The sequence below is a fragment of the Numenius arquata genome, chromosome 6 (assembly GCF_964106895.1).
Source record: "Numenius arquata chromosome 6, bNumArq3.hap1.1, whole genome shotgun sequence".
NCBI lineage: Eukaryota > Metazoa > Chordata > Aves > Charadriiformes > Scolopacidae > Numenius > Numenius arquata.
Window position 1 is genome coordinate 47,201,775 of NC_133581.1, and position 26,151 is coordinate 47,227,925.

The 26,151-nt window shown below is 41.4% G+C and overlaps 2 protein-coding genes across 2 annotated transcripts in view; one reads left to right on the top strand and one right to left on the bottom strand.

Moving 5' to 3' along the window:
• The window catches only part of PLEKHH1 (pleckstrin homology, MyTH4 and FERM domain containing H1), a 44,678-nt gene extending 29,391 nt beyond the window's left edge, over nucleotides 1-15,287 (top strand). The window contains exons 17-28 of the mRNA XM_074148941.1: nucleotides 414-526; nucleotides 1,204-1,380; nucleotides 2,198-2,295; nucleotides 4,866-5,043; nucleotides 5,439-5,594; nucleotides 8,252-8,352; nucleotides 10,082-10,223; nucleotides 11,129-11,271; nucleotides 12,314-12,443; nucleotides 14,016-14,102; nucleotides 14,649-14,795; nucleotides 15,111-15,287. Coding sequence (XP_074005042.1) covers nucleotides 414-526; nucleotides 1,204-1,380; nucleotides 2,198-2,295; nucleotides 4,866-5,043; nucleotides 5,439-5,594; nucleotides 8,252-8,352; nucleotides 10,082-10,223; nucleotides 11,129-11,271; nucleotides 12,314-12,443; nucleotides 14,016-14,102; nucleotides 14,649-14,795; nucleotides 15,111-15,287 — 1,649 coding nt within the window. The remainder of the gene's footprint in view (nucleotides 1-413; nucleotides 527-1,203; nucleotides 1,381-2,197; nucleotides 2,296-4,865; nucleotides 5,044-5,438; nucleotides 5,595-8,251; nucleotides 8,353-10,081; nucleotides 10,224-11,128; nucleotides 11,272-12,313; nucleotides 12,444-14,015; nucleotides 14,103-14,648; nucleotides 14,796-15,110) is intronic.
• Nucleotides 15,288-19,677: 4,390 nt separating this feature from the next.
• On the bottom strand, nucleotides 19,678-26,151 carry PIGH (phosphatidylinositol glycan anchor biosynthesis class H). Its single transcript, XM_074148943.1, has 4 exons — nucleotides 25,924-26,151; nucleotides 23,742-23,951; nucleotides 23,031-23,114; nucleotides 19,678-20,888 (listed from the first exon to the last, which is right to left on the bottom strand). The coding sequence occupies exons 1-4, from the start codon at nucleotides 26,098-26,100 to the stop codon at nucleotides 20,787-20,789; spliced, it is 573 nt and encodes a 190-aa protein (XP_074005044.1). The 5' UTR covers nucleotides 26,101-26,151; the 3' UTR covers nucleotides 19,678-20,786.

Genomic DNA, 26,151 nt, shown 5'->3' on the forward strand with positions numbered 1-26,151 from the left:
TCTACATGCTCACATATTGCAAGACCTATATGTGGACCTTGCTTACTGTTGAATAGTGATTTGCAGTAACATAGATCCCTATTGCAGGCAGCTGCCCTGGCAGAGTTTGTGTCTCTTGTTTGAACACACAGCTGGGTGGTTTCTCACCAGAATCCAGCTGATGAGAAGCTCTGACACAGCAAGATTGAGGATGGCAATACTTCTTTCTGCTGATGTCTAATGCTGCTGGTGACTCCTTGTTCATGGCAGGCTTTGCTGAAATCCAATGAAGTGGTATCAAAGATAAATGTGGCCTAGTGCAGCGCTGCTTCCTCGGGTGCTTTGCCATATCAGCAAGGCTCCTTTTCAACGTGAACACTGTTATCTTTCTTCTGTCTCTGACACTGCGTGTTTTTACCTGTCTACTACCTCAGATTCTCCTCTGTGGAAACATCCTATGTTGTGCTACAGTAAAGATGGGTTGCACACATCCCTCACCACTCTGCCGTCGGAGGCTCTACAGACTGAAGCTCTGAAACTTTTTAAGGTATTTAAAGGGACATTGCATGGCTTTCAGTTATTTTATTCTGTTGCTGGGGCAACAACATTGTTTGGTCATGTTTGTCACATTTACTGTCACCATTGGTTGCTTTAGACAGGTGTGCTGTATCAATAAATTACAATAGGACAGTTGGATATTAGGTGTCATTCATTCTCTGAAATTCTAACTTTTCCTTGTAGAGTATCTGCGTTTAGAAATGATGTCCTCCACAGCCTTTACACTTCAAAGTTAGCCTTGTCTTCCTCTTCCTCTCCAATAGTTGGACTGAAGAAAACAATTTAGTGGCAAACTCAGTTGTGTCAGTAAGACCAATGGTGAAGCCATTGGAGATGTGAATCTTGCACTCTCTAAGCGTGAGATGAGCAGTAAGACTGTCCAGTCTCAGCAAGGTAAAGCATGAGCATGAAAGGCAGAAGCACATTTTCCCCTTGATTTTCTTGCTGACTATGAGCTCCTCAGGCTGGGGGAGGTTGAGTGAATTTTCTAGTTGTCACAACTAAAGAGGGAGGGATAGGAATTAAGTATTTATTCTCCTCCCTCCTCTCAGGGTTATTTAGAAGAGTTCATTAGTTGTCTGTAACACATCTGGGGAACCTGGCCTGCAAAGTACCAGAGAAGAGTCACTGTATTCATGGCACTGGCTAACTTCCACCCTTTTCCAGTCCTGTCAGCTGTTCATCAATGTCCCTGTGGAGGCACCCTCTATTGATTACCACGTGTCACTTGCCCAGACAGCACTGCAGGTCTGCTTGACACATACTGAGCTGCAGAATGAAATTTACTGTCAGCTTGTTAAACAGACCAGCTGCCGACAACCCCAGAACCATTCAGTCATTCAGGTCAGTTCCTCTTCTATCGCTTCCACTCTGCAAATACTTTCTATTTAATTGCATGTTTTTAATAATTAGCAATGGGACTGGTACTCATAAAGTTGTGCAAATGCGAAAGGCATGCTGGAGGAAAGAGAATCTCAACACTGATGTGTAAAGAAAAACACTGAGAATGTAACTACTTGCAAACTAAGCTTTATTTTTATTTTAACCATTTACCAGTTGCACATGGTCTATTCAGACCATATTCAGAATCAAAATTCATCACTCATGTTGGCTAGCTATAACTGTCACATGCTATTAATTCTGTTTTCCATTTTAGTTAATCAACACATGGAAATCATTAATATTACTATTAAGCATGAAATCTGATTATTGCACTATAATTATTGGGTAAATCAAATTAATAAGTTACAGCATAAATGTAAATAATCGATTATAATATTCCCATCTCAAATGAGAAAATAAAATCTGGTTGAAGAATAATGGGTTTAATTTGAAACAAAATTACCTAGTGTGTTCTTCGTTATGATTTGCAGTTACAAACAGGAAAAAAGTATTATTTTAAGTCTTAATTGTTCATTCAGCTCTGGTTACACTAGTGAAAATTTTCAAAAGTGGCCAGTCATTTAGAATACCTCTTCTTGGAGTCCAGGTTGAGATACTGAAGAGCAGTTTGTCCTCTGACCATCACTTCCCTTTGAAGCATCTTGAACTATATGGCTCCCAAAAGCAGTGGTCACCATCCAACATTTTGGTTGCAGTATTCTATGAAAGACAACAGGCAAGTACAGAACAAGAATGACATCCAGTTTTATGTTCACAGTGCTGGCAACTCCTGGCTTTGTGTGCTCCTCTATTCCTGCCTCAGCATCACTTCCTCTGGTACATCAAGCAGCACTTCCAGCGACATGCAGACCCCAGGTAAAGATTCCAACAGCATTTTCTTCTGCTAAGCTGATTGTCTTTTGCATCCACTATGGATAAAGATGGAAGCAGTTTTGTAACTCACACCTGCAAAAATAAGTTGAGGGAGGGGACAGAAAGTTCCCAGTGGTATCAAGTCATTCCCCCTTCAGTCATTCACATTAATTTGTCACTTATATTAGCTAGTTCACAACATTGAGTGACCTATACTAGCAAAAGAACTTTTTGCAGGTACAACTGGAGTTACACAGGGAGTTTTTTGCTGATCTTTCTGCTTTCTTTTATTGCTAGAAAGACCAAAGTAATTATTTAAAATGAATTATTAGAATTTTAGGTGATTACATTTTGTTGTCAGGTTACTAAGCATACTGACAGAACAAAAGTGAGGCAGAGAACATCTCAGGGAACCATAAAAAGTTAGGAAAAACTAACAAACCTGAAATATATGCTAGTACTGTTTTCTGTTACCTCTTTGGTGTGTAACACTTTCCCCTATAAAAAACCAGCACAAGATCTACTGTAACAGCAATAAGTTGTTCTCCAGTGTTCATGCTGTGCTCTTTGTTTGTTTCCATAGTGATCTGGTCTTCAGCATATCTCATTGTGTCCTTGGAGAGGAGGTCACAGCTAGAGATGTCTAGTTGTCTGTTGCAACAATATACTGTTGCTAAGACATAGGTAAAAGAGTGGCTTCATTTCAAACAAATATTCATATTCAAATACTCAGCCTAAGTCTGCCTTGGAACTCAAGCTAAAAATCTCCTAGTATTGCAAAGGAGACTTGTGTACTCCTCCTATAAAGTTTTTTTTCTTAATTTTCTTATGTGCTGCCTCACATTTGCTATTTCTTCTCAGAAGCAAAAATACAGATATTAGGCACTCCTCAATGTTCAGGCTCCGTCTCCATTGGCTTAGGCAATATGTTAGGGATCTTCTGGCAAGTACTAGAAATCATCTCTTCAATCTTGTGCATTACCAGATCCCAAACTGGTCCATTCAACTCAGTAGTGGAGCTGCTCTACTGTTAGGGACTATTGAATTTCATAAAGATGTGCTGGGCTCTGTGATACTCATTTAATGCATCAGTTTCAATCACTACTATGCTGATGGTCTGCCAGTTCTTAGCCCAAAAGTACCTTTATCAACAACAAAAAAAAAAAACCTTAAGGCAGAAGCAAAGAGGAAATGTATTTATGCAATGCACCTATGAAACAATTATTAAGGCTAGAAAAAAAACCCAAACAAACAAATTACAGCAAACTCTGCTTATAATCATCTGTAGTTTAGATATCTGTTGTTTAGATTAGATTTAGAGCAGTTGCTAAATGAGAGTTAGCTTAGCTCCTTCTGCCCTATATTTAGGAATACTTATGTCTCTTTAGATGGAGCAGGTACGGCTGTTTCTTGACCAGTTAAATAGATGTGATTTCTCTGTTTCATACAGCAAACGACACTAGAATGTTTATGTTGCATAGTGCCTATGGTCTAGATGTACACTAGATCTTCATTCTAGGTATTGTTTTTCATGAAAGGTGACCTTAGAGTATATATTCAGTCTCTGAGAGGAAAAAAGGGGGACACAGTTCTAGGTTAGAAGACACAGGGCTCAGGAGCATTTGGGAGCCAGACACAACAGCTTCTCGTTGAAGCAAGATTCTCTGAAAATTGTTCAAACACATTACTGGGAAGGTGAGCAATACATTGCCGCAGTGAAAAGCCAGAGCTCCTGACTTCCATGTTGCTTGTAGGAATTCAACTGGAGATTTAATCATGTACTGAGCTCCTGAAGGCATCTTGAATGGAATCAGTTTCCCCTGCAAAGTGATAGCACGGTTATAAATCCATATAAATACTTCAATTTCAGAACTTATTCAGTATATACATTCTTTATAACATTTTGCATATAACATTTTGCAAAAGATGTAATGGACTGTTCCTGCCTGGCTTTAGAGACACTTAGATCCTTTTGGTGCTATCGGATGGTGCACTCTCTTCAGTAGACAGTAAACTGATCCTATTAGTCTGTCCCTATACTGTATTGAACTGTTAACAAATCTGAGCCTGCTTTGAATCTCTGTCGAGTCTCTTGATTGGCAGATAGGGTTAATGCATGGAAACTTAAAATTTCTATGACCATGTAAATTGATAAACACAACTTATATAATCCTGAGAGACTAAAGCATTACAGTTTATTATTAATACTTATCAGGACTTGATATGATAGTAACTAACTGGTCTTGGTTTAATGGATACTATGATGGCAACAGGGTACAGAAGAGGATATTCCTATACAATGTCCAGTCCATCTAGGAGCAGGGAATGCTCTTGCACTTCCCAGGGAGTCCATCACCTACCTCATCTTTACAGATCCTTGGAGCCGAGATTTGTATTGTAGCTTTTCACTTGAGCTGTTAGTCTGTTGAGATGAACTAGGATAGCTGCACAAAGATGTATCTTTACTTGAGCAAAAGCCTGGGGGAGAAATGCTTTGTCGTGGCATGGGATATGGAAGAGGACATGGCATTTAAAGCATGTTTGTTGTGTCTTATTTCCACCTCTTTGCCTAGGAGTGAAATAGGCAAGTATGCCATCTACTGCCAGAGATCAGTAGACCGCACTGTGCAGACTGGTGAGCGGGAAGCCAAGCCCTCCCGGATGGAGATTGTGTCCATCCTGCTGAGAAATCCCTACCACCACTCGCTCCCCTTTAGCATCCCAGTGCACTTCATGAATGGTACCTACCAGGTAAGCCACAGCAGCTGCCTTTCTTCTGGGCACTGGAGGAATGCACCATAACCTGCCTCCTTCATGTGTGTGGGTGGCACCATGGTGTTTATTATACACATCAGATATTGGGAGACAGACACTATTTCTCTTCCTTGCCGTTTTTCCTGAGAAAATGAAGGGAATCCCGTGCCAGCTCTACAGGTCTTAGGAAAAAATGTTGGCTGGGGAAAAGAGAGAAATGTTGTAAGTGTCTCAGTACGAGAAAGAATGCAATGTGAAGGGTGACAATATGCAAGTGTAATCACTGGAGCTGAGACACCAATCTGTAAAAAAAACAGGCTTCTTTAGTTGTGATACCCATCAATGTCATGTTTCTTGAAAGTTATTCTCAGTTACCATCTCCTTCATTGCAGGTTGTAGGTTTTGATGGTTCCTCAACAGTTGATGAATTCATCCAGCGACTGAACCAGGAGACAGGAATGAGGAAGCCATCCCACATGGGATTTTCTCTGTTCACAGATGATCCTTCTGGCAGGAATTTGGAACATTGTCTGCAGGGCAACACAAAGGTGGTTGTTTTGGTGTTTTCTTTTTCCCTCTGCTACTTTCAGCATACATCTTTGTATGCTGCTAAAAGGCTACTAAATTTTTCTTAATGCAGCAAGATCAAATACACTTGGGTATTGTCTATCTAGATTAGCATTCAGAGCACTTAATTCCTGCATTTGGGTCACAACAACCCCATGCAATGTTACAGGCTTGGGGGAGAGTGGCTGGAGAGCTGCCTGGCAGAAAAGGATCTGGAGGTGTTGGTTGAAAGTTGGCTGAATATGAGCCAGCAATGGGCCCAGATGGCCAAGAAGGCCAACAGCATCCTGGCCTGTATCAGGAATAGTGTGGTCAGCAGGACTAGGGAAGTGATCATTCCCCTGGACCGGGCACTGGTGAGGCCCTATCTCGAGTGCTGTGTCCAGTTTGGGCCACTCACTACAGGAAAGACATTGAGGTGCTGGAGTGAGTCCAGAGAAGGGCAACAGAACTGGTGAAGGGTCTGGACAGCAAGTCTTATGAGGGTCAGCTGAGGGAACTGGGGTTGTTTAGTGGGGAGAAAAGGAGGCTGAAGGGAGACCTTACCGCTCTCTACAACTACCTGAAAGGAGGCTGTAGAAAGGTGGCTGTCAGTCTCTTTTCACAAGTAACAGGATGAGAGGAAATGGCTTCAAGCTGCACAAGGGGAGGTTTAGAATGGATATTAGGAAATATTTCTTCACTGAAAGGGTTGTCAAACATTGGAACAGGCTGTCCAGGGAAGTGGTTGAGTCACCATCCCTGGAGGTATTTAAAAGACATTTAGATGTGGTGCTTGGGGACATTGTTTAGTAGTGGACTTGGTAGTGTTAGGTTTACTGTTGGAGTCTATGATCATAAAGGTCTTTTCCAACCTAAATGATTCTATGATTCCTTAATTAGCTCAGTGTCGTCTGAAACACTAGTTAGGACAAAGCATGTTCTGTTTTAGTAGGTGATAAGTTGGTCAATTTTTAAAAAGTCTTTAACTCAGATTTGAGCACATACATTAAACTTTAATATCTTGACTGCAAAATTAAAACATGAGTGAGCTAGCTAGCATGATCAGATATCACAACTAACCTCAAATGTGACACTTTTAATTGAGACAAATTTATGTTAGGCTGCGATTCTCTTGGCATGTCTATATAAATCTCATCCATTGGATTATGAAGTATCTCCTTGCTATCTCCAGATAACTCAGGCTTTCATTGTTGATGAGTGTACTTAGGGGAGAAAGCTCTACTGAGTATGCTTTTACTTCAAAAGAGAGAGGAGTGCCTCAGATGAAGGGAAAAGGAAAGCAAATCAAATATTAACATCTGTGTCTTTCATATGGAGATTTTTACCCATGCTGCAGCTGAATGACAGCCTTGAGTGAGCGGCTAGCAGCTATGAGTGAGACACATCAGATTTTGGTACAAATCTGGGAGAATAATTTGTCGTACAGCACTGAGGGAGGAATAGTGGTAGTGGGAACTTTGAAGAGGCCCTGATACCTGTAAGGAACAAAAACATGCGGTTTTACACAGTGTAGAATTTCGCGATGGGCAACGGAGGGAGAAGTTTAAATTAGAGTGTTTGAAGAGGAAACTGCCACAGACAGTGCCAAATTATATACTTCACTTTTATGGCCTGATACAGATCAGATAATCTGGAGCTTTGCTGGTAATTGAACCACCATTGGGAGAGATGAGATAGTAAACGAAGGAGCTTGAGACAATCAAAGGCATCACTTTTACTGGTTATTAACTGTTTATTATTTACTTAGCCAGCAACCTCAATAGCTTTTTAAGAGAGGATTAGGATATCTGATTATGTATTTCATGTGACTTCTTATGTTCACATTCCTTTTATTGAGACGCTATCAAAAGAGAAGTAGGGGCCTTTATTAGACCGCTTGTAAAAGGACTGGAATAACCAAGAGAAGCTGAATGGAACCAAAGAGATTAACCATGCTATTACTAAAAATATATCTGAGTTACAAAGTTGGAGTCTAGGACCAAATGTTCCCAAAGTTCAGATATCCACATCCAAGGGTTTGCTTTAGCCAAGCAGGTAGACAGCTGCTATTCAGAGAATACGATAGTGCTTTAGTTTGGCTGAGGACGGCACTTTTGAAGCAAACCTACCAATCATTCCTATTAACCATGCTTTGATTCACATTAAGGAGCAAGCTTAGAGAGGATGAACTGGATTCTTTTTACGTGAAAAATGAACTGGAAGATGTGATCCAACACAGTAGTGGGCTTTCAGGCCATTTGACCAGACTAAAGCTAGTCCAAAGGAAAACCCTTTGAAACTGATAAAGTGTGGGCACACAGTCTTAGGGACCAGTGTTCCACTGTGCAGATCTGCTCCTCCTGGGCTTTGCTACATGCTAACATAGACATAGCCATGGAGTTGCTACCAGACCAGAATTCACTTACAGATGTCCCCTTGCAGGTTAGAGCTGGAGTTTTCAGTAGGAATGTTTTAATTTTTACATACTGTGTAATAGAAAAAGGAATTGCTGTGCTGCTTTTGGCTGTGTTTATGCTGATCCAGTCTATTTCTTTATCTTTTGTGTTCCACGATACATTTTTCACTTACTTTTCCCTCAAGCCTTGACTATACATTTCACCTCAGTTTGTCTCTCCTCTCTCCATATTTTTTAAAGATCTGTGATGTCATTTCTAAATGGGAACAAGCCTTAAAAGAATTGCATCCTGGGAAATATGAAGGTGGCACAAGAATTGTGAAGTTGACCTATAAGAACAGGTACTGTGCTTTGTTCGTTGGCCTCACAACTGCTGTTAATTTAACATTTCTAGGCTGGATATATCTCTGTAGATGGTCAGTAATTTATAGTACTGTTAGTGCCGAAACTATTTTAGCAAAGACGCGCTCAAATCCTACATGAGATGTGATGACTTTTGTGTGTGGTACATGTGTAAGAGAGGGTATATGGCCTAGAAGTAAAACCCAAAATACTTTGCAATAGCAGACTAGACTTAAAATGGGTTAAGAACTAGCTGTAGCACAGTAAGACATACTTGGCATGATTTCATTTGCCTAGATCCTAAAACATAATTAAATAATGCGTCTTAGGTGAGAGGAAGAGATACCTGAGGGAAAAATCACCAGTGAAAACAAATATGCTGAAACTTGCAATTAAGTGAAGAATCACAAAGATGAAAAACATAGAGGAATAATGTTCTGAATGGCAAAAGCTGTAGAGGAGACATGTAGTAGCAGTGCACAGACTTTTATATAAGAAAGAAACGTTAAAAGTTGGATGACAAGAGATAGTAGAGAATGAAAGAATAAGACAAAGATCTAAACCAAAAACTGGAACAGGTTCATCATTTACAATACAGACAGGAATTCTGAATTACAGTGAATAGAGAGATGTGTATGAGAACAAAGAATGGCTTTCTGCATGTGAATTCTGTTTGCAGCCAAAACAAAGGCCACCCCGAAACCAAAAAGAGACAAAGCAAAGTTCTGTATTGAATGTATGAAGATTTTGTTGACTCTAATGGCGGAAACAAATTTCTGTGAGCTTTGTTAGTTGATATAACAGAGCTGGAAGCAGAAGTTATTGCTTTTGACCCAGAAGGCAGTATTTGTTTCAGGAGTGAATCTTTGCAGTATTATTTTGTTGGACTGGAATGTGCCTAGACTGGACAGCAAGGATGTTTTGATAAGGTCTTTCCAAGGTTGGGGTGTTCTAAAGCCAAGGACTCTGATAAGATGTATAAGGTCACTATGGTCCTAATGGTGGTGTTAATCTTAAATTGACATAAAAATAAACAAACTGATCCACTGAAATAAGTATCTTCTGTTGTATTGTGGAATATATAGTCATAGATGCAGCTGTAAATTAATATTTGAATTAGATGGTGTGGGCATGTATGAGGAATGGTTCTGGGAAGCATTCCCCAAGCTGGTGTCTTCAAGCCCCATTAATCATCCTGCTATACCAGGGCAAAGAAATTGCAAGTATGAAGGGAATAAAAAATAGCAGGAAGCTTTGATTTGCAAGAATGCTGCTTCAATTTTTTTCTATTATTTCCTGCTGAAGCAAACTTTTTTAATAACAATGACAATAACAATATAAGTGTAACTGGTCAAAACAAAGATGGCAAAAATAACAAGTCTACAAGGCTGTCATGTAGAAGTTTATACGTGTAGAGCAGACACAGTTCTGCATTCTGTTATAAGCAGAGAAGACCGTATCTGAAATATTGCCTGTGCTTGATAGGGATGGACGGACACTTGATTTACCTGTGTTTAATAAGGCTTCACTTTCTTGAAGTGCTTGGCGCTCAGAATTCAAATGGCTTCCAAAGATAGCAAGCATGTTTTGAGCCTCCTTGCCTAAATCTTGTTCATAACAGAAGCAGCTCAGCTTCCAAAGTTCTGTCCAGTACCCCCACAATACACAAAGTTCATCTACTCTCAGTTCACAGTATCTTTTAACTTCACAATCCTCTCTGCTTTTTAGGCTATATTTTCGGAGCCAGGCCAAAGGTGAGACAGACCGGGAGCGGTTGCTACTGGCCTTCCAAGTCAGCAATGAAATAGCCAATGGAAGGTTTCCTGTTAATAAGGAATTAGCTCTGGAAATGGTGGCTCTGATGGCTCAGGTGAGTATGGCTATGGGCAGAAATCCTCCCTTTTGTCCTCCAGGGACTTCAGCTGTACACTGAATATCTTTGACTAAGCAACTTTCTTTTGCATCAAAAGTAGTTTTTCTTATCAAACATACAGTCTGAGATGTACCATGCCAAACACATTATACCAGCGTACATATGTTGTTAGAACACCTTTTGCTGTGAGGAAATTTGCTACAGGAGTGCCTTTCCTTTCCTTCTGAAGAAAAATATTGGAAAAAACAGTGAGGCTGGACTATACCCAGAACTCCTCCAAGTAGTGCCTTAGGAGAGATATGGAAATAGTATCACTAATAGAATTCCACTTAATAGTAAAAACTTTCCCTGTTGCACTGCCAATAGCCTCTTACTCAGGAAGACCATCATGTAGGATCCTCCATTAGACCTCCAGGCTTGCATTTAGCTATTGCCACATAAAACACACAGTATGGGTTGTGGGCATGATAAACAGGATAGTAGTTTCTTACTGAGCTGAAACTGATTGTTGCATTTGTTAAAGCAATGTAAATTGAGATGAAGAAGCCGGGAACAATGTCCTATCTATTTACAGATAGGCTGTTGTTCTAATTGGCTAATTGAAAATAAACCCCAAAAGCTTGGCAGTTATTCAGAAGTGTCTCCCTACAACAAGGAGCTGGCTGAGTTCTTGTTTCACTTTCTTGGATTGGTAAAGAATTCCTTGGGTGGTCATGTCCTCAGTGGTTGCTCTGTTGTATACATTTGCTGTGGTAAATGCTGTTACAAAACTCGCCAGTCTAATGGTGTCTTTTTGCATGACTAATAAACACAGTAGTTATCGGAATGGGAATTTGTGGAATGTTCTACTGCACTAAAAACCCCATAGTTGTGTTGCACTATAAACTATAATGTTGTCTTAGGTGGAGTATGGGGATTTGGATCGACCAGGATCTTCAAGTCCTGGAGGAACATCACAATCAAAAATGCAGCATCTTCTCCACCAAGTCTTAGATAAATTCTACCCTAAACGCTACAAGCAAAACATTACTCCCGAACAGCTCAGGTAAATTGTTTGCTTTTCTATACTTTGCACTGAAAACAAATTTTACTTGCAAAATTCTGTCTTTATATTGAAGAAGTTTCAAGGAGCCCTGTCAAGATTATTTGATGTAGAAACTTAACCAAAACACAAGTGTCAGGAAAAGGTTCCTTTAAAAGAAAATAGCAGTTAACTAATATAAAAAGAGCCAAATACCAACTAATTTTTCCCTAAACAAAAAGTTTAAGCCTTTCACTTCCAAGTTAGCCATTTCAGTTCCAACAAACTCTAACCTAAGCCTAAGATGAATTCTGTTTCTGAATTTTTGTTTTACCCTTCCCCCGAGTGTCAGTTGAATCCAGATGCCTAACATTTGCAATGAGCCGTAAAGCCAGCACATATGGGCTGCTTCAGGCCATGGAGTAATTCTAGTAGGACATATTTTAGCAGGGCTTTTTGATGTTCTGACTTGGAAATTCTCACACACAATGCAGAGATCTCAAGTACAGAACTCGGATACTGCCATGGATCTCAGCTCTAACTGTTTTAACGAGAGAATGATAATCTTCCAGATCCAAAGCTACTTAGGGATGCAGTGGTGGAACTAACACAATTACCTCCTTTTGGAAGCAAATTCCATCTGCATGTAGCAAGATAGCTGCCAAACCATCCCTAGTGAGCCAAATCGAGAGTGAGTTAATATATATTGCCACTCCATATAGAGTATGCTACAGTTAAGATGAAGGTGTGAGTATAATTGAATGTGAAGACAAGCTGGGCAGGATTTTACTGTAACAGCTGCCTGAGTGTTTGTAGTTACAGTTGTTTAATATATTCACCAGTGAGCAATCCATATGTGACTCTGATTCTTGGGCATTAAAATGCTAAAATAAACTCAGGTTGTACAACCCTCATAACTGACAATGCAAACAGCCCTGTCTGTGGTGCTGTGTAGAACAGCCCTTTTGGAATGAGAGGTACATCTATAAATTGTTATAATTTTACTCACCTTTCCTTGGAAGACATTAGTAAATAATGATGTCTTGTGTCTTGGATTCTGTGAAAGGCAACTGGCTGACAGGCTGGCAACGAAGTGGATGGTTCTACAGGGATGCTCTCCACCAGAATGCATTCGAATTTATTTGACAGTGGCCCGGAAGTGGCCTCTCTTTGGAGCCAACGTATTTACTGCAAAGGTAACAGGAGTACACTTTTTTTCTGTTCCTGAGTGAACTATCTGAGCAGACATATACTTATGATCTCTGGTTAACACGGATTGAAAATGCTTAACTTCAGGAAGGGAAAAACTGAACAATAGTCTGTTCTGAACGAACAGCTCTGTTTGGTACCACATAGATTTAGAAAGAAGATAAATACGTTCTAAACACTAGGGGTTGCTAGTGTTTAGTAAATAAATTCTGAAGGTTCCCTGGCTGCATCAGTTGATCATAACGCAGAGAACTAAATCTCCTTACAAACCTTGCCAAAGCTTTCTCAGGCACGAATTTTCCTGGTCATCAAGGCTGCAATGATAGTTTAAAAATACTATTTACATACGACTGCGGGGGGTGGGAGGGAAGAGTCCCCCATAAATCACACCTGGCAGCTGATTCTCTAAAAGGAGAATGGGTATTTCAGTCCTGTTCTCTGCTTGGCACAGAGCTGGCTGCTTTCCTTGCCACAGGAGAGAGGTAAGCACTGCTACTGTCCTGTTGCAGAAACAGAAAAACTAAAGCACATATTGGTTAAGCTGCCAGCCCACAGGCATCAGTGGGAGAGCAAAGAACAGCTGGAGCTTCTCCCTGTAGCTTGTACCATCTCTCAGCCCATCCCAGGATAGAGCTCTCTGCCTATTACTCATGCCTGAACTAAGGTCTTAGCACATTGTGGCTGAGAAATCTTGTTTTGGCATTAACTGTCTTACCCAAGTCAGCAGAAACCTCCTCTACTGAAAGCTTGAGATAGGTCATGTTCATAGTTACGTGTTCCTTGCTTTGAAGTTAAAGCTGCTATAGTTAAGACATAAAGTCTAAGGATGAAAGGGACCTCTGGAGCAAATACACAATAAGTTTTCAAAAGACAATTATTTCCACTGTCAGCAGTAAAAGCAGAAGAGGTTACTGGTATTTGAGGTTAATGACACTGAAGAATCAGAACATAGAATAGTTCGACCCACAGTTTAAATAATGTTGATATTTTTGATTATTAACATATTTTCTAACTTTTCCATAGTTAAACAGCAAAGCCTATGGCATTAGTCAGATAATAGCAGATTCCCAGGAAAGATTCATGTCATTATTCATAACAACACATAACTCATCTTTAACAGATAATTGCTGCATGTTTGTCAAAATCCGTAAGAAAGAAAACCGCATTGATGTGATGGTACTGGGTGTGTTGGCATTATAGAAACCAACAGGCTTCACTGCCTGCCTGACTGATGGGAGCGATATAAGAACCACAGCAGAGCAGAACTGCTGCTTTGTTGCTCTGTCCTAGCATTTCTTTCAGTTTTAACCACACTGATGGAATTTAATTAATCTCAATGCCATCGTTATCGTTGCATCTCTTGTGCCACTAGTCCCAAAACTCTTATGTAAATCTGAAAATGCTATTCCAGATTTTGAGAGAAGTCCTCTAGAAAGTCAAACTGGGTCAGACCCTTGTCTTTACTTTATCCTTAAAACCCAAGATTTGTGTGTGTGATGAAATAAACATCTTTGCGTGGTGGTCAAGAAATATCTAAATTAATAATTCTTTTTCTGTAGCCTGTTTTGCCTTCCTCGTTGGAAGACTGTCCAGTCTGGATAGCTGTGAATGAAGATGGTATCAGCATACTGGATTATAACACTATGGTATGGTGAGGAACACCGTTTAAGAAAAGTAACTTACCTCCCACAGAAAGACATTCCCTTGAGTCCACTTAAAGTCACTAAAAGTTGGTCTTTAACTTCAAATGGATCCAGAAGTTAATTTGTAGAAGTCAGAGTTGAGGAAGTCAGTGATATGTTTGAACACTACATAAACAAAGGAAAATTACAGCTCCAGTGTCAGGTAAGGTTTCACGAAACAGCTAACTGCCTCTTTGATGAGCAGCAAACATGTTCATACATCTTCCAAAATCTCAGTGGTATGTGCTTAACTACCACCATCCGGGATACAACAAAGTTCGGACTATTGCTCTGGAGCAGAGAGGTGTAGAGCAAGCTTGGAGAAAACTAGAAATGCAATTATCATTTGAGATTTCTCTGCCAGCCATTACCTATAGAGCCAATTCCCTATACTGTCTATTACAGCTGGAGATCTGGTGTTCTTGCAGTAAGTAGTAGAAATATTAGTTTAAGGTGGCCATTTTTTCTTTTACAGAACTATGACTCTTTCAAACTCTCTGTTGTCTGCAGCACTTGAAGGTCTCTTATTCATACTCCTCTGTGCTGACCTTTGGAGGCTGTCGAGATGACTTCATGATTGTAGTCAGTCAAACGAAAGAAAGGAGTTCTGGAAAAAACATCACTGAAAAACTCCTTTTCACAATGGCAATTCCAAAGGTAATTACAAAATGAACGGTGAGTTTCTTTCCATCTGGCAGCGTCACAGCTGGGCATTTTGTGCAAGCCCTAGGGACATACACTTGTGGCTGCTGCACTAGCTACATACATTCAATAAATCCCTTGTAAGCTGGAATCTTTAATCAAGGGACTTACTGTAAGACCCAACTCTTAAAGACAGACCTTCGCTTCAAAACCAACAACTCCATGTGAGAAAGCCATTTGCAAAAGTTATGCAGTCAATGGGTTCTAAAAATCAAAGGGCACTCTTACCTCTAATTGACTTACAGTTAATCATTTTCTTTTTTCCCCTAGATTGTTGAAGCAACACTTCTTATTGCCAGCTATATTAACTACCGTTCGACACCTTCGCTCCTACCTTCTACACAGCCCTCCCGCAGCAAAACACCTGCCAACAAGCTCTGGGAGGCTGAAAGTCGGTGCTTTTACCCTTCTGTGCCCCGAAGCACTAAGGGGCCCACCCTGCTCTGAGGTCTCATTCCAAATGACTTTAGGGATTTGATTGATTGTTTTTTGGTTTTGTGTTGGGGTTTTTTTTTTTTGCACTGCTCTGTACTGAATTGCAGACTGCTGTGATTTTGCTGGTTACACACCTCACTTTAATGCAGGCTCTGATTCTTTATCGATAAGAATAGACAAAGTTCCTTAGTGCGTGTAGAGGCAGTGTCCCTTCTTTTTTTAAAAAAGTCTTGCTTTTGGGGACTGTGCAGGAGTTTCGTTTCCATGCCACACTCCATCCAAAATACCATCCCTCAGGTCACTTGCCTGCATAGTGCTCCAGTCACATTACATCTGCTCTCCTTCCTTGCACCCATTCTTCTTCCATCTCCTGATCATACTGCTGTGCTTACAAGCACAAAGGTTTTCTTTGATCCCTCCCATTTTCAGCTTTGCACCTGCCTTTAGATCACTGCGCGCCCTGTGTCTGAAATCTCAGACCAGCTCTTAAAACTCCTAGTGACCTCTTTTCCTCATCATAGCCCCTTTCAGTTATTATCATTATTTCCAATAATCTTCTATTTGCATCAATCCCTAACATGCTCACTTTTTACCTGGGTTAGACTGCAACCCCTGCACAGCAGATTTGAGTGGCAATAGGCTTGAATCTGACTGCAGTGGGCTGAACACAGACCTATTAAAAGTAAAACCAGGTGGTAATGGATAGTGTGACATGTGGCACGAACCCTGTACAAGGATGCATCCTATTGAATACTGCCTGTATTAGGAGCTGCGTATCACTGCACCGTAAACTAGATATACAATGAAAAGGCTATTACCAGAATATAAAGATTAACATGACATAGTCTGATCAGGTAGTTTAGACATAACTTTGGTTCTATACTCTGGTTGTGAATAGCCATCACACTAAAGTTTTTTTACCATGTTTAAATTCAATTTTGCCACTCCCAGAACAACTACTAAGATAGTCTTTTTGCAGAGACCATAATCATTTTTATGCAACTGCTTAACACAACCAAGATGACAATTTAATTTTCCCTAGAGCTATAACGACTACTCCCTGAAACTGATGCCAAAACCGAAAGAGACAAACTTTCCAAGTCCTTGCTCCAGGCATGAAAGAAAGGAAGAAGACGCTGTTCAGAAGGAAGAGTAACTAAACTGACAAGAATAATTCTAATGGAAGTCAAGGGTAATTTCAGATCTGAAACAGGGAATAGAGAATAAGAGTTCAGTGGTACTGAAATGTCTTTGCATGTTGAGGACTCAGAACGACTGGGACTGGAACACTGTCAGATGATGCCTTGTCTCCTACAGGACTGGGACATTTTGGGAGCCAATGCTGTTATACAAAGATAAACATTATATCTCTGCTGCAGGGCTGAAGGTATCACGTGCTCCACCATCAGACAAGCACTTTCAAAGACTCTTTCTGTTAATCACTGTTGTAGATGTCTCGGGATGCGTTTGAAACTGCACGTAATCTCAGACAAAGGAAGACCAGGCAAGCAAATTTTGTACTTTTTCTGTCTTTCAGCAACTGGAACAGATCTTCCCAAACCAGCTCTCCCATTCTGACTTGACAGAAGCTGATCCTTTCAAACTCCTGCTTCCTTCGTGCTCCCATAGCAAGGAGGAGGTAGTCAGCAAATGTGTACTCAAGTATTCTTCTTCAGTCTTTCCTGAAGAATGGGGGTTTTTGGATCTGTTTCAAAGGGACTTCGTTATGATTGAGAAGGTTAATGGATTTTAAACAAATTGTTTTTAAAAAAACAAATAGCAATTCTTCTTGAAAAAATCTAAATCTGCCTGGCTTGAGTTCAGCTATTCTCATAAGCATTCTAAAAAAGCTAAGGAAGGATAACTGCACTTTCAAAAGTACCATCTGCAACTTCATAATAATTATGCATTCATGGGCAGCTTTCCCAAATTTAAACAGTGTGAATCCAACCATTAGAAAGAATTCAGTAATAGCAAACCAAAGCTATTCACAAATGAACAAACCAACCATACCAGTGTTTTTGCTCCCTGGTACCTGCCACCAACCTTGAAATATCCAACTAATGCACACAGTGGAGCTGATACTTCAAGAAGTTTTTGTTTCACTCTTAAGATTGCTGCAAAGCCACAAATTAAAAGAGAAGAGCATGGGACAGACAAAAATCCTTCGAAGCAACCCCTTATCGGCATCTTTGTTACAAAAAACCAAAAATAAACCCACAAACAAAACCCAGACCATGCCATAGTGGGTTCTGGCAACAATATGGCAGACACATGACAGGAAAAGATTGTATGAAGAGAGACCCGATTTGCACATGCTGTAACATACCCACTTGTTACGAATTTAAGGACCATCCCTTGAAGTTACAGAAAAGGGTGGAAGCTTTCTGAGCCAAAAACAATTTTGAGAAGGTATTTAGTCTCTTTTTTTTTTTCCCTTTAGATACTTTTAAGTGACTATATATACTGATAGAGTGGTCAGTAGTACATATTTTGCTGCTCTCTCACGTACACGGTGATCTTAGTATAGATACATCAGTTTGAATACAGAGAGCATTATTCCTCCTCACTCAATCACCTGTGCCTAACTATTGCTCCTGTACCTGAAGGTCTGTTTGGCAGCCTGCTTCCTGTATCCCACCAGTCACCAAGCTTCTTCAGAACAAGCTGAGCTGTCATCGGTGCTGGGGATGCTCAAGGCATAAAAGTCTACAGTTCAGAGGCTGTACTTCCCTCACAGCGCCAACACTCATGTCCTGAGAGACTTGTACCAGGGCAAACAGGAAGCACAGATGTTGAATAAGCAAGAGCTGCCCGAAGCTCATTATTTTCTGCTATAACTGCACTTTAAATTGAGAAGCATGGCATATAGAACTTTTTATTCTTCCTTATTTCTTAAAAATATTCATCAATACTTGAGTATTTCAGGGACAACCCCACTCTGATGGATGCACATATACCTCCTATTTATAGCTTACCTGACTTCAACCAACCAACCAAACCTGTGTAGATATCTATTTTGTATGATTCTTTGGTAGAGAAAACAATTTTTATTTTAATCAATGCTTTTGCCAATGATTATTGCTGCAGCATAGAATGAGATGACAGGATCCTTTGTTTACCCAACTGCTGTGTGTATATAGAAGGCTGTCTGGGAGATACTGTGAGATTTCTGTTTGTTCTTAATAAAATGCAGTTGTGATTAATTACACTGTATTATTCTCAGAATGAAAGAAACTACTTTAAAAGCCAAAACAGTCTCAATGTAAACAAAAAAAAGGACAAAGACTGTGTTTGATATCCATGCACACACCTGGTGCAAACCTGCCCTAGTCTGATTCCGTGTTTGTCTCTGCTGATCTTCTCTTAACTTTAGTGCATGACTAAAGTGCACTCCTATGGGCACAGGATGTTCACTCCTTCAAAAGATGGCTAAAACAACCTTCCAGACTTCCTCCTGTGACACAGCTACTTGGTTGTTTCTTCAGTGCACATTCTCAGGACTTCATGGGATTTTTACAGTGTAGTCAATGTTCCCAGCACACTCTTAAGCCGAAAACCCTGTCCACTCTGCTGAGACATAATTTATTTTCTGACATGTTCTCCCCACAGCTCAGTGAATCTTCCTGCTGCTATAGTGCTCCTCAAGGGCCTTGGCCATTTCTCCTCCCCATGAAGAAACACAACCTGGCTCAACCACACCCTGAGCTATATGAAACCGAAGTATAACACATGCTTCTTAGTCAAAGGACTTCCATTGCAGTCATTTACACTGTCACGTTCCCAGGGCCTGCCACTCTTTTCTGCTCCTGCCCTAACACCCGCCCTCCCCAGTTCTGCCTGGACTTGCACCCAAATAATCTGCATCAGGCTCCAGCTTCACTGACTTCAGAGAGACCCACCAATTTACATTAGGGCAGTACTGGAACTAAAAATCTGGCTAACCCCAACATTTGAAGTATTTATGAGAAATAAACCCATAAAAAATGAAGTAACCTAGATGTTACCCAAAAGCCAGTGGCACATCCCCAAGCTGCTGCCTTTCACTTGGACAACTAGAATGCTTCCTGTGACGTGAGCTAACCAGTGTCTTTCAAACTTTGCAGCACCATGGGAAAAAAATAAATCACCTTATCTCTACCATATTGCATGATGGTATGTTGCCACGTTTTAATTTGAGATGATGTAGACAACCATAGTATAGCATTGTATGCAAATTAAGCATGGCCCCTAGGCTCCTGCCAACTTGCTTGTTTAGCTCTTGTTTTGACATTTCAACTGTCTTAGTTATGTTACTAAGAAGTCATGGTAAAAAAGAAAGAAAAATACCACTTAAAGGTTACAGTAACTTTTAGCTCATCAACAAAGAAGGATTTCCCAACCTTAAGTTATCACAGGAGTACAGAGCAATAAATCTTTATTCACATAGTCATTACCATCATTTTCAACAACACATTTGCCTCATATTCTCAGAGCAATTGATGTGGCCCTTTCAATGCTGTATCTTCTCCATGTCCTGCGTCACCATGCCACTGCCCCATTCAGCAATGGGTCCGCACCTTCCCTGTCTTCCTTTTGCAACTTATGTACTTACAGAAGCCCTTCTTGTTGCCTTTGACATCCCTCAACTGATTCAACTCCAGGTGGGCTTTGGTTTTCCTAACTCCATCTCAGACAATGTTGCTATATTCCTCCCAGGTTACCTGTCCCTGCTTCCACCACTGGTGTTTGAGTTTTTCCAGGAGCAATTTATTCATCCATTTATCCATGCATCCATGCCAGCTTCCTGGCATTTTTGCTTGACTTCTTGCTTACTGGGATGGACTGTTCTTGCACTTGAAGAAGGTGATCCTTGAGTATCAACCGCTATGGACCCCCTCTTCCCTCTAGGATACCATTCCACGGTAGCAGATCCTTGAAGAGGCCAAGGTCTGCTCTCCCATATTTATTTCATTAAACATAATTGAATGCAACAGTATGTTTTAATTTTATGTTCTTTCTGAAATTCTCATGTGGATTAGGTTACTGTCCCAGCCCACCCATCAGCTTTGGTATTTAGAGTGGTACATGCTTTTTTCAAAAAAAGGGTTAAATAGAAACAAAAAAAAAAAGCACATTTTTGGCAGTCTGGCCAAGGTTACATTGTCAGTTTATCAGAATTTTCAGATCCACAAAAGAGTAAACGTTTGATGCATGTTCTTGCCTCCCTTTGCTCATAATTTCCCCATAATTCTTTTCTGGAGAGGCAAGGATAAATCTTCTCTGTCTGACTCTAAAAAGTTCTGCCCACCTGTCTCCACAGCAGAGGATTTTGAGGTTCACTTGTGTGCTTGAGCTGACATTTTCTGTAACAATTCTGTGAGTCTGTGTGGGCCTTTAGCCCTAACCTCACTCTACTGCTGCACCACTTTCTACTCATTAATTAAAAGAAGACATGGGGCAGTTTTGCTTGCTTTTCTGTGAGTCTCTCCAAGTCCTGCTGCAAGTTCACCTCCTTGATTATTTTTTTTACTATTTTATACCACTTGACTGTGGAGCCGTCTTCCTCTGCTCCAGGATCTCTTGGCAACTTTTGTACAACTCTATCAAGCAGTCCAGACGTGGCTTGGAGCTCTAGAATTCAAGACAAACAACAGAGAATGAGGCTCTGAACTGGCTGTAAAAGAGCTGGAAAGCTTTAACTTCCCACTAGTGAGTTTTGTCAGGCAGGGAAAGGAAACGTGGAGACAGCTGCCACAAAGCTGACTATCGGAAGCCGACGTGTAGAAGGAACGCCAACAGCAAGGTATCTGTAGTTGATCAGCTTTCTCACATTAAGTGAATGGAGAACAGATTTCCCTTTTACATGTTCATTGATAAATAATTCATGAAACTCCAGAAGGCGTTTGATGTAAACTGGTGATATAGGAATGCAAAGCCATTCCATAAGCCATACCTGCTCTGGGATGAAAAACGCCAGTCCCTAAAGCCGTCAGGTCAAAACATGCAGCACCATTCTGCAGTTAGCCCGAGTCTCTCACCAAATCAGAAATCCTCTTTCTCTGCTCACAGTGCACAGTGACAGCACGGAAGAAAATCCACACCTTCCAGCCCATTAACCTATCTACTAGGCCGTACTCCCTCTAGAGACCTACGAAACTAATTTCCATACACTAATCTACCATCCTAGGTGTCCTCCACCCTGAAAAGTCTACCTTCAGGACAGAGAATTTAGACACCTGGCCCTTGGCCTCTGGCGGTATTGTCAACAAAAGGACAATGGTAGGTTAACTGAAAACATCAATTCATTTCACACAAACAGCAAACAGTGGTCAAAGTATAATGATTTTTCTGTCACTTCTAACCTGGACCAGATTAAAACCAGCAAGGAGGTGAAAGTTTCCCAGTCCCACCGTCCCTACAGTCCCATGACTTTTGAGCTCCCAAAACAGCATTACTGTGTAAAGTCCATCAAATGCCTCTCCTTGCAAGTGTTGCTTAAGAGAACAATAGGTCAATTCAGCGCAGAACTGCTCCTGGGCTCAGTGACACGGTAAATTGTATTTTTGAAGGCTGACATAACTTAGAGGAACCCAACGAAGGAGATGCAATAAAGTTACTAATCACTGCTGCTTCCAAACTAAGTAACACACTAACTTGCATGTTAAAGTGAGAATTACTGACAGGTAATGAATTGCAAACTGACACAGCTCTTTCTGTACCTCCTTTGCTGGTGGAGTCAGCTCTACCAATGCTAAGATATTTCCATGGAAATAACACTGTTCAGAGTTGAGCTAGGGGAAAAAAAAAAAAAAAAGAATGTACACAAATGCCAGGCAGCCTCTTTGAAGCTGGAAAGGCACACTGGAAAGGAACTGAGTGCAGCTGAAATTTAGTAGTTGTTGACATCCAGCAAATCCATTTTTCTTGCTCGACTATGTGTGAAATACTTTATTTATATTACTGTTAGTAAATGTCTTTACAATTGTGGGACCAAGCTAGCAGCAAGTATCAATGGAATACTTTACTTATACCTGTTAGTATTTAGCTGAAGACTAACTGTATCTAGTCATAAACTGGATGTGGACTACAAACTGACAGTTACCAGCAGCAAGTGAATTAAGAAGGACAGAGAGGGCTATAAACATCAGCTGTCTAAGATGTGAAGTACCTCTGTACTGCTTACCACCACCCAAGGATCATACAGAAATAAGATCTATCCCCAAAATGGGATTATGAACAGGTTAGCAAAAGAAGAGAAAGGGGAGACAGGGTAATGGTAAAGCAAACAAGTTATTATACATTAAGCAAATTGCTCACAGTTTGTACTGTGATCTTTGTCAACAGGTGAGACAGGGGAAGTCATTTGTATGCCAAGGAGGTTTTTATGAGCACTTTTGGCACACAGAGCTGAGAGAAAAATCAGCTACAGTGCAGTGCTATAGTTATGATGGTAACACTGAGCACGAGACTACAGAGAAAGCCGTATGAGTCCTCAGCAGCTTATGTGAGCCAAAGACTTCTACTTCATGCAAGCTCCCGGTTGGGTTATTTACACAGCTCCCTGGTCTTTGAATGGAGGGCAAATTAAAAGACCACCCCTGGTACGTAATTCTGTGAGATTTCCAATACCACCCATTCCACAATGCCTGAAGGCCCAGTCAGGGAAAGGCAACTGTAATCAGCTACCTGTAGTGGAATAAAGGTACACTTAGACAACTGGTGCACACACACAGAGCACAGATCTGGATTTCTCCACCGTTCAGGCAAACTCACCTGAAAGAGTGGCACAACCTCAGATACTCCCTGAGGATCTCCAGGGTCCTGGAGGAGGATGCACAGGTAGTACATAACTTTTTGCTACAAGACAAACAGAAAAAAATCATTGGAGTTTGATGACGCCATCAAAGTGCCAGGAGTTATCACAGAATCTGTTTCAACTCAATAGTCTGAAGGCCAATCAACCCAGGCCACAGTCAAGTCTACAAATTTATATCTATAACTTTCCTCCATTCACACAATAAAAAAAATAATTTTACCTGAGTTTTTTTTCTATTATATTTTATTATTATTATGCTGGAAGGGTAAGGTCTGCTTTTCTAAAGGAGCTTTGCAGAAAACTTCAGAAATTGGAAAAATCATCTCGCGTTGCCTATCTTCTCACTCCGTCTTGACTACTTTTGGAGCTTGGCATCAGGGTTTGTAAGAACAGTTCAACACAAAGAACTAAAACCACCAGCTCAGTGTCAGTGGCATTATCTAAGGGATGGACTTGGCTTTTTGAGGTTATTTGTTTGTCTTAAGTTCTCCTTTAAAGGTGAGAGAACAGATAAGAGAATAAAGAAAGAAATCTGAAACCAAGCTCCTGATGTCACTAACACTATGGATGGTGCTGTGTTTAGTTGCTCTGGTAAATCACGCTCATGAAAATACACTGGATGTGAGTGTGCCCACAGATACACAAGAAGCAAGACTGTGCATGATTACCATATGGATGGCTTCATTGATAACCACATCCTTCACTTGACTCATCTCAATGAAGGTTGTGCTCTCCTTCCCTGAAGCATAGGATGAAGTCACCTGAATGCCGAGCGAGCCGATGACCAACAGCGATTCCTGGTCAATTTTCACGAAGTGCAAGTATACGATCAGGCCAATCAGCGTGATGATGATAGCAGCAGAAAGCACCATGCTATTCTGTAACACAAGCCAAGCAAAGACAGAGCTCTGGTCTTACAATTAATTGAACATGGTTTTAGACAAAGTAATATTTCACAGTAAATTATAACATTAAAGCTACAGTTACAAGGCAATTTTACTTAGGTGGACTCCTTTTATTCACCTGGCTGGCTGATGTATGTCATGAGATTTAGATCAGCCTTCACAGTACGGTCTGAAAGAACTGGAGCTGAAACTGGAAACTGCAAGAAAATTCTATTCCCTCATAAATTTAGTGTAGAAATCTCAGCCAGACCCAGCTAGTTACATCAATGACAGTGTATTATAACAAATGTCTATAGAGATGATGTCACTGACAGAGAAGTGTTGTGAAATGTTTACTAGAGCAGAGGTGGAGTCTCAGAGAGGAAGACAAATCTCTTAGGAAAAAACACCAGCCTAGTGGTTTCCTCCTACAAAACGCAAGTCTAAACTTGTTCAAACCTTGTCTCTCTTCCTGGCTTAAAATACCAATCTAGAGAGCACTTGCTCTCTCCTGTGCTTCAACTGAGGACGAGTGTCTTTTGCACGCTGCAATCTTGGGATTGCTGTTACGTAAAACAATATATAACTGATGGAACTATAGGCAACAAACAGGAAGTCATCTGAAGACCTGGTAACAAATCCTAAAGGTTTGCAACCTACAACCTATTTCTGGCACATGTTTTCGAGAGCTCCGATGCACACCGATGCATCAGTTATAACTGACGCTTCCTAAAGGACAAGAACTGTGTGGCGCTACCACTCAAACCTGTACCACCATGTGAGGTAAAGAAGCCATGGCCACATTCAAACAGGAAGGGTACAGGACTTCTCCAAAAGTTTGTTACCATGGCAAAAAGAAAAAACAGTCATGAATTACAGACACTGAAATCCACACAGAGAGAGATTTTCAGATCTGGTTTCCTGTCAGAAAGGGAGGATTGCAGTCACTTGCATATGAGCTGCATGAGCATGTGTAAAACCAAGCAGGCTGGCAACCACTGTTTGCTTTTGTAGCAAATACAACTCAAACACAGCTTCCCTTCCAGCTAAAAAAATGCGAATCATCTTTTCGTATCAGAAATATGTCAACTGACTCATGTCGCAATCTCTGTCTTCATTCCTTGGGAAAGATTATTGAAAAAATTGAAGTGCAGCAGTCGTAGTGTTTGTCACAGTGAGCAGCTTCTTCAGTCAAGCTACTGACTTCAATCTGGAGATTGGGTCTGGGTCTAGAAATTGGTCCTTCCCTGCAAGTATGGGTCACAGATCAGGTAGCTAAATTAATACTTTTGGATTTATCAGCAGCTTTGGAAATCTGTACTGCCAAGGTCTTACTGCCTTGGCTGAGAAACATAAACAAGTAGATGACATTCACAGTGCAGTGCTCTCTGACTCACTCAGGAAAATACCTCTGGGGATTAGCAATCGCTCACCTTCTTCAATATATCCTTTATTGCAGACTCCCACAACTCATCTCTCCGAGTAAGCATTTGTTATTTGGACTCAAAAGAATGTGACAGGCCTCACTCCACACCCATACCTACATCTACCCTATCTGGCAAGGGGCTACAAACCAACGGAGGCATCTGAGAAGCCACCAAGAGCACCCAGGTCGTAGCTTGCGGGCCCTCAGACCCTGGCTACCACAGCTCTCTCTTTTTCACTGCAGTCTCATCACCATCTACTGCCTCGGCATTCCCGGAGCACGGAGGAGGCCCAGGATACGTGGGAATCGCCTTTTCACCGGCTATGGCCACCTTCCTTGGCCGGCGTTGCCCATGCCCTAGGAGCAGCTCGGCAAAGGCCACGTGGCTCCCTCCAGGCCAGTGGGCTTTGGGGACAGAGGCTGCCACAGACCCTCTCGGAGGCCAACCACAGCCCCTTGATGACCCCCCCGGTATTTCAGCGGGACACTGGCTCAGGGCTCGGCGTCTGATCGGGGGGCGGCCCGGGGGGCGGTCGGTACCTCGGTGAGCACGAAGAGGCCGTAGGCCGCCAGCCAGGCGGCGGAGGTGGCGGCGCTGAGTGAGCGGAGCCGCAGGCGGGGGCAGCGCACGGCCAGCTCCCGGCAGGAGGCGCTGTGCTGGCGGCGCCGCAGCGCGATGGGCGCCCCCGAGGCCGAGCGGTACCGTCGCTCCTCCATGCCGCCCCGCCGGAACCACCGAGAAGCGGCCGAGCACGACCCGGCCCGCCT

Coding starts and splice junctions, on each gene's coding strand:
- PIGH (XM_074148943.1), bottom strand. CDS start 26,100: ATGGAGGAGCGACGGTACCGCTCGGCCTCGGGGGCGCCCATCGCGCTG. Junction 23,115..23,741: donor TCAATGAAGCCATCCATATG/GTAATCATGCAC, acceptor TTTGTCTTGTAG/CAAAAAGTTATGTACTACCT. Junction 20,889..23,030: donor AGGTTGTGCCACTCTTTCAG/GTGAGTTTGCCT, acceptor CTTGAATTCTAG/AGCTCCAAGCCACGTCTGGA.